This window comes from Filicampus tigris, chromosome 4, assembly GCF_054856515.1.
Source record: "Filicampus tigris isolate MCC_2025a chromosome 4, RoL_Ftig_1.0, whole genome shotgun sequence".
NCBI classification, from domain to species: domain Eukaryota; kingdom Metazoa; phylum Chordata; class Actinopteri; order Syngnathiformes; family Syngnathidae; genus Filicampus; species Filicampus tigris.
In genome coordinates, this window is record NC_141220.1 from 14,280,369 (window position 1) to 14,288,619 (window position 8,251).

Here is an 8,251-nt window from a genome sequence, read left to right on the forward strand (position 1 = left end):
TGAAGGCAAATGCTAACGACGATAGTGATGCTAGCGGTTCATTTTACACAAAAGCATAATCTTTATCTTCTTTTAGTGCGTTTATCATCATTTGTGCCTAAATGGCGAGGTAACATTTTAACTATTAAGCACAAGTATATTTGGTTGCTATTTTTAAAAAATGAGATGTTTTTCACAAGAAAGATGTGAAAACTACACGTTGCGCCGTGTCTTGATTGATAAGACACAGATAAGGTACCTGTAATCGCCCAATCGCGTACCAACTGGCGTGCGCACAAACGAAACTAAATTATTTTTAATCACAGGTGAGTTTAAGACAATGAAAGTTAGCTGCCAGCAGGGATATGCTGTAGTTCACTTGCAACCCTAATGTGTGATGTAATTATTGATTAATCTGTCGCTTAAATTATGCCACTAGATGATTCTTGAAAAAAAAAATGAATGTGATATAATAACATCTCTGTTCTCAAAAAGGTTTGGCGAATGACGACTGCGTTTCGAAGTTACAGGACATTTCCAAGTTGTAGCTTCCGAGTTTCATTGAAAAGTAAACCCAGACATGTGGCTGATGACTTCAATAAACATGTAGAGGCATGTTAATGAACTGAAACTTGGTGACCAAGTATGCTGACAAATGTTTTATGGCAGCGGCATTCATGAACACTAGACAACTAGACGTGTATTTCTAGAGGTTTTCAGCCTGTAAGTAAATTTAACTTCTGCCTGATTGGATAAGACCGGGAGCGACGGAGGAAAGGGCCAATCAGGTAGCTAAACACACAGCTATCAAATCGAACGTGTTGATATCATCAGCGTGCGACAGATTCGCATCAACAAACAAACAGGAGCTTGGTGTGGCAAACTTTGCCCAGTAGTCACCGGAGGTGCTGATATTTATGTAAGCTGTTCTTATTTTCCTAATCGCGTCACAAGTGCACGATTAATATTTGTTTTCGCGAAGGCCATCTTACTTGCGTGGCGGTGTGAATGCTTTCGTTTTCTGTGCGAGCTGTGTTGTTGTATCTGACGCCCCCATCCAAAAACGAATGTTTTTTTAAATGCTAAAAATTTGCATATGCAGACAAGCGTTGTTGCTGCTACGAGTGAAGTTACAACACTTTAATGATGCATTCGATGTTGACAGTGATGTGGTCGAATTAATTCCTTCACCTTTGGTGTTCAACTCATGCTAAGAGGGCATGTCGAAATTATAACTCACCATATAACGTAACACAGAACCAAACTTGTGCTTTTACCACTTCATTGCACAAGTAGGCTACTCGATTTTTACATTAGCCACAAAGTCTTGGTATCTAAGTACAACGTGAGTTCAGTACAGGAGTCCCCGCGGATAACAGACATAGAAACTATACTACAGACTATGACCCCAGTGTAGTATCGCTTCAATTTCATCTTGCATTGACTTGATTTTTGGGCAAAAGACAAAGTGCACATGTAGATGCAGAAACGAAATCCACCCTACTTCCACGAACAAACCAGACTAAATTTACCACCTCACTAACATAAAAAGCTTGTCTCATTTGAGCTGTAACACTTCAACTTACTTCCTTAACACCAATTTCTGTATTGCATAATTACTTAGATTGGGCTTTCGTGTCATTTTCGGAAGCTCTTTCTCAGCTTGGTACAGTCCCACAGGAAATGAAAAATGTGAATAAGTTTATTCATGAACAGTCAACTACAAATATGTGGGGATTACTGTATTTCATTAGCATTTTCTTCCATTCTCTGCAGAAGTGAATGCCCGTGGTGCTGTTGTGTTAGTGTCACCTGCTGCTGCCTCTGGTATGGGCCAGCAGATTTCAGGTCCGGTGGCGCGTCTCCCTGAGAAATTATCCAAACACGTCGACTTGGTGCGAGACAGCTGCTACCTCACCTACGAGGAGTTTTTGGCCAGGGTGGCTGAGCTCAATGACTTGTAAGCACACATATATAACTACGTACTTTTACTGCATATCAACTGAAATCCATTCATTTATTTTCTATATCACTATCCTCATTAACGTTGCGGCTCAACTGGATCTTATTCTATTTAACTTTTGGCCAGAGCAGCAAGGTTCACACTGGACTAATTGCCAACCAATCGCAGGGCACATCTAGACAAACCAAACCACTGAAATTCACAGCGATGAAAAATTTAGAGTCTTAAATGAGGCTAACATGCATGCTTTTTAATGTGGGAGCTACAGGACATGGGGAAAACACCCACATGCACAGGTAGGACAAGCAAACCCCACACAGGAAGACTAGAAATGTTCGCAAAATTCGAAACCCGAGCTTGGAACTTTATGACTGTGGGGCAAACATGCTACCTACTCTGCAGACATGCTAACCACTCGTTAGCTCCGTGTTGCCCAAATGAGAAGTACCCCCCCTCCCTCACACACACACACACACACACACACACACACACACAACTTCCCTGCCCCCGCAATTTCAGATAATTACAAAGAGTTGAATAACATAAGATATACTTGGTTGCTTAATTTCACACTTGATCGGCGGACAGGCACTCCAGACAAACAAGCATTGTAATACTAGCAATTAAAAAGTCAAATTTCCAAATAATGTCTCCTTTTAAGCAGCATTAAATACAAATGTCGCTGGATTACAGTATTCCATTTTCTGCTCTCTGCAGGACTGCTAAGCTAGCTGCAGGGCAACACAAGCACCTGCTGTTTGAAGTCCAACCAGGATCGGATGCCACCGCCCTGTGGAAGGTGGCTGTCAGGATCGTTTGCACCAAGGTGACTCCAGGAAAAAGAAAAAAATGTATCCTTCAGTAATTCAGGCCATAGTACTTACCCATGGGGAAAAAAGTACTAAAATGCCCACCTCAAAATACTTTTTTGGGGCTTTTTTGTGATTAGGTTTACTACAAATTGCCCCGCGGCTTATGTTATGTTTTCGGTCTCAGCCGACGTCAGAGGTCGTGAAGCGTCGTGGCGTCTTCAAGCGCCGTCTGATTGGTGCGATGCCCACCGTCGTAGTGTCGTAACCGGTCTCTAAGCGTCTGGGGGGCGTTTACGCATGTTGAATCGGCGTCGCCAGTCGTGACATTTGGTCACTCTGATTGGCTGTTAGCTAGAAAATCAGCGCTCGGAGCACCAACGGGATGTGACAAATGCGGATAAACAGTGAGCACGCCTTCGCTGCCTTAATCTTCTCACAAGTACAAGAGCGAGGGTTGACAATGTAAGTATTTCACAACCGATTCAGCCTGTACCCCGCCTACTGCCCGAAGACAGCTGGGATAGGCTCCGGCACGCCCGTGACCCTTGTGAGGATAAGCGGATTGGATAATGGATGCATATTAACAGAGGTGGACCTTCCGTCTGCCCGATGGACCGGTCCGTCTGTCCATCACTGACGTTGGACAGTGATGCGGGCGTCCTGCCGGCTGTTCGTCTCCGAGATGGGCGGAACGCAGGAGCACACCACTTAGGGCGTCTTTTTGTTGAGGACTTAGCATTTTAACATGGCTAAAATCTCACAAAGGTTGATAGCATGATATGGCCCCTTTAAATCATCACAGCAATCTTGTCTTACCCCTCACGTATCACATTCTTGCCTTTGCGTTTGGTGATCTATGGTTGAGTGTCAAGTCACCACGTGAGTTCCTGCACTTCCCGCCAGATCAACAAGGACAACGGCATGGTGGAGGCGACGCGCATCATGAACCTCTACCAGTTCATCCAGCTGTACCGCGACATGACCAGACAGGCTGTCGGAGTGCTGGCCGCAGAGGGCGGCGCCGACACCACGGCAACCCCGGAGGCCTCTTGCGCCCTGCCTCTCGACCCTAACGCCTGCCCGGCCAGCATGTGGATGGGCAGGTTGGTATGAAAATGACCAAGAATCTGTTGTATTGAAAAACTGAGGCTAGTGAATTGCATTTCAAAGGCTATCGGCACCAAAAGCTAAGAAGCTGTTGGCTAGTTATGGGTTGATGATACCTAAAGGAGTGTATTGACAGACACATTACACAAACTGTGTTGACACTGTGTTGGTCCCTCAATCGTGACCTCCTCTGCTGAAGTTTTAAAATGATTGCAGGTCAACAACATGAGAATAAGATATGTAAAAACTTGCAATGCTGTAAGCCCAACATTAGCCTGTGAAATATCAAATCTTTATTCAGTTGCTATTAAAATATGATCTCATCTTTGCATGATTTCATTTGTTTGCTTAGTGAAGTTGTTTATGAGAAGGGCTCAAAATGTGCTTGATTGTGTAAATGCTCAAATGAGTTGGCAGGTAAGAAATAGTACATTTATCGGAAATAAAATTGAGGAATAAAATGTATAATTTATGGGATTTTGCTAAGCAATGTGCCCAACCAAAATGGATTCATTCATACATTTTTATTGAGGAACATGGGTGTTTGAATTCTTTGCTCCAAGGCGATTTCTCTTCTTGGACACCAGAGTTTCTCATCCGAAATAATTTGTGCACTTTGCAAAGCCAAACTCAAATACCGCATTAGCTGTACATCTTTGCCGCATCGTTCAACAGTTCTATTTTATGGGAGGATAATCGTATTCAATGATCAAAGAAAGCTATTAGAACAGTCTTTGGATCGAAATATACTTTTATTTTTACCCCCCACAATAATTCCAAGATTGTACTCCGTTAAATATCTGTAACAAGCTTCATAGAAAATCATTGTTGAAAAATGTGATTAATCGCAATCAATTATTGAACATTTTGTGATTAATTGGTTCATAAATTGTAATTGCTTGACAGCACTAGCTACTTTATTTTTAATATGAAAAAAAAACTTTTTTTATGTTTTTTGATTACTTATACAGGTGATTAAAAAAAACAAGGTGAAGAAAGTTTCGGTTTCATAAATATATTTCATGGTGACGTGTTTGCACAAAACACCTTCTCCTTTCCAGTGAACGCCTTTATCAGTAAATTTAAGTCAAAACTTATTGTGACGTGAAAAAACAATGGTTTCACAAAACCACTTGGGTGTGGAATAATGTGGTGCCTGTGACTCCTGCCCCGTGCAGAGTGAAGGAATTGACCGACGATGAGGAGTGCTGCATCTGTATGGACGGGAAGGCCGACCTCATCCTGCCGTGCACTCACAGCTTCTGCCAGAAGTGCATCGACAAATGGTAAACTAACTCTCTCTAACAACCAAGCAAAAGTGGTGGCGTGTGCTTAACGTGTTCTTGCAGGAACCGCAACTGCCCCATGTGCCGCCTGCAGGTGACCGCCGCCAGCGAGTCGTGGGTGATGTCCGACTTCCCCACCGAGAACGACATGGTGGGATACATCCTCAACCTGGCCGACGAGGCGGGACACCCGCATCAGCCTTGACGCACCAAGTAAACGAAACAGAACAAAATACAAGTCACCTTCACTGGACATTTTCTTATGGCTGCAAGTCGATGTGGTGCAGTGTGGGGAAAATGTTTGCAGGAGATCATGTGGCACCAGAACCTCCAAAGTGGAACACAATCCGTTCTGTGACAAACTCATTTTTCGGAACAAATGGAAGTAGAAATAATCTGTTCCCGGGTCAAACTGGTGTCACCGTAAAATCTTCATTCATGGTGCAGGCGATGAAAAAAGTCACACTGGAGCAGTCTTACTTGTCATACAAGTGTAAAAATTAGTTCACCACTGTCAATAGTATCGTTCCTCGTAAGAAATTATAGAAGTGCAAGTAATCTGTTCCCGTGTTAAAAGGTGGCCATTATGAACTCTTTAACTATAAAGGAAATGTTTTTAATGACATCTTAACATTCTTCCCTGTTTTAGTCTGAGTGTAAAAATAAGTTAACTGCTGTACTATTTCATAAAAATAAAGGAAAAACTGCTTACTTCCTGATACTGTCATCCAGAAACGTAGCTAGTTCTGGAAGTGTATTAGTTAGCATCTGCTTGCTAAAATCAATGTGTGCGTGCGATTGGCATGGACTGAATTGTATTGCTTATGGGCTGCATGGTGGGCGGAGTGGTTAGGACATCTGCCTCGGAGTTCTGACGTATGGGGCTTCCCAGAGCAAAGCCGCGCAAGCATGGAGAGAGCAGATTTGAAACGGGAACTTCTAGAGAGTGAGGCGGATGTGCTAACCACTAGGGTGCTGTGTTGCCCAACTCTTAAAAGCGAAAGTCAGCCCCCAAATTTTCTTTACAGTAGTATGTTCTCTGCAGCCCCACTAGTCTAAACAATGCATTTTGATTGATACTGTGTTTGTGGAATCTGAGTTAAGTATTAAAATCCACACGTTTTTTTGTCCATCTCAGGGTGCGGCCATTTTGTCACTAGCTGTCACCTGAAAATGGCATCATGGAATTTTTTGAGGTTGACTTTCCCTTTAAATGTGAATTTAAAATAAAGTTTAAAGGTGAAAGTAGTAAGTGATTATTTTTTATGGTGATTTCAGCATGATTAACCAATTTAGTTAATGAAATAAATTAAAACAATACATTTATATGTAACATTTTATTTACAATAAATCAATTAATGGGAATGATGCTCATAAAATGTAGCTAAATCCATGCAACAAATATGCAATGACATATGATAGTGCTTGTGTAAATTACTGCATTATTTGTAATTAGAATTAACTAATTATTTATTAAAATGTATTAAATGTACATATTAGCCTATTTTATTTTACAGTTTTTTTATTCACATCAAATCACGTATCCATTTAATAAATGAGTCAACTGTAAAAATGTTAAGAAATAAATATAACAAAATATAACAGGACTCTCCTTAATGTGAATTTCTTAATGGTCCGTATGTGGCCACCCTTGCTTTAAGTACTTGCTGAGCTTACATTTAATTTCTGCGGCATATTTTTTTCTGGAAAATTCTGGTTGAATTCTAGATTTTATACAACTCGGGGTGTGTTCCACTTTGTAGGTTACTCTTTGTTCTCTAAGCAAAATAACGCATTATTATTTTGATATGACAACGTGGTGACGTCAAAGGCATTCATTTGAACTGACCTTATTATTTGAGCTACTTATTTGAGCGACAATATTTTGTATATACACTACATTGGCACCGTGAGGTGCCCCCACTTCCGAGTTTTTGGAGTTGCTTTCTGTTGCGAGCCACGATTTGAGTTATGAATGACTTTCAGATACAACGCCTCTCAAGTGAAGTGAAAAACAAAATGGAGCAGCCAAGTTATAATGTCATGCCTTCACATGTGGGCAAGAGCCGCCGCAGTCACTGATGCACTTTCAGTCGTTTATTGACCGGCACAAACATTTAAACAAATATATAAAATGAGAACACTCGCAGGGAGCAGCTTTGGGCCGTAACTCAGCATGGGCCATGCCCCTTAAAGGCACACAGATGACAATTGACATGTTGTTTCTGTACATTCTCTTCTACTCTGTTATATTCTATTTTTTTATGCAATACAGTCCTTTTTGTTTTTATTTATTTATTTTTTCTTTAATTGGGGGTGTGGGGTGGCGGGGTTAATTGAGTTACGAACTTAGTCGTAGAATGAATTCACTCTTAAGTTGAGGTTCCACTGTACATTGGTTGGCCATGCAGTATGGTTGTCACTCGCTGCTATCTAGATTTCACCGCATCCGGCAGCAGGGCAAAACAGGAAGTTCACATGAAGGGTTCACATTTGATTCATAAACATGTTTTTTTTTTCAGTTGTTATAATCCAGCATGCTGTCATGTAATATCCCTGATGAGCTTATGGGTAATTAATGATATTTTGTTTGAAGGGCCATGAAACACTGTGTCTTTTTTTTCACATTTTATGTCAAATTTTCACGTTTAATCTGCACCTGAAGTACTGTGCTTTGTTCCAGACTTAGCTGAGGCTTTTTTTGATTGATGCATGTCTATTCCAGTCATTTAGCTGAAACATTTTGAATTGTTCAAATCAGTTGATAGCTATACTGTATATTAGCAGCCTATATTGCTGCATCTATCCAGAGCTCATTTATTCTATTCTATTTAATCTGTGTTGTGTGGATTTATTGGTTTATTGCATATAAATATAATAAAAACAAATGTATATTGTTTAATTTTACCCAATTTCATGCTCAGTTTTCCTGTACTTGCCATTTGCACGACAACAAATTATAAATGCATAAGTATTTATTTCACCTTGGTTATTTACAGTTATTTTACCCACTTCTTGCAATAATATAACATTTAATGATGTAAGTGTAATGCATTGTTTGGCCGTTAGGTGACATCTCAACACTGAGGAAGAAACGGAAAACC

The 8,251-nt window shown here is 40.8% G+C and overlaps 1 protein-coding gene across 1 annotated transcript; it reads left to right on the plus strand.

Annotated features, from left to right (window-relative positions):
• Positions 1-766: 766 nt before the first annotated feature.
• On the plus strand, positions 767-8,054 carry rnf141 (ring finger protein 141). The gene is made up of 6 exons (XM_086029434.1): positions 767-898; positions 1,756-1,939; positions 2,660-2,768; positions 3,658-3,857; positions 5,040-5,147; positions 5,211-8,054. The coding sequence occupies exons 2-6, from the start codon at positions 1,809-1,811 to the stop codon at positions 5,350-5,352; spliced, it is 690 nt and encodes a 229-aa protein (XP_085885560.1). The 5' UTR covers positions 767-898; positions 1,756-1,808; the 3' UTR covers positions 5,353-8,054.
• The last annotated feature ends 197 nt before the right edge of the window (positions 8,055-8,251 follow it).

Bases quoted from the DNA above. Each gene is read 5' to 3' on its own strand.
- rnf141 (XM_086029434.1), top strand. From the start codon at position 1,809: ATGGGCCAGCAGATTTCAGGTCCGGTGGCGCGTCTCCCTGAGAAATTA. The intron at 2,769-3,657 runs GTGACTCCAGGA...ACTTCCCGCCAG, and splicing joins TCAGGATCGTTTGCACCAAG to ATCAACAAGGACAACGGCAT. The intron at 5,148-5,210 runs GTAAACTAACTC...GTGTTCTTGCAG, and splicing joins CAGAAGTGCATCGACAAATG to GAACCGCAACTGCCCCATGT.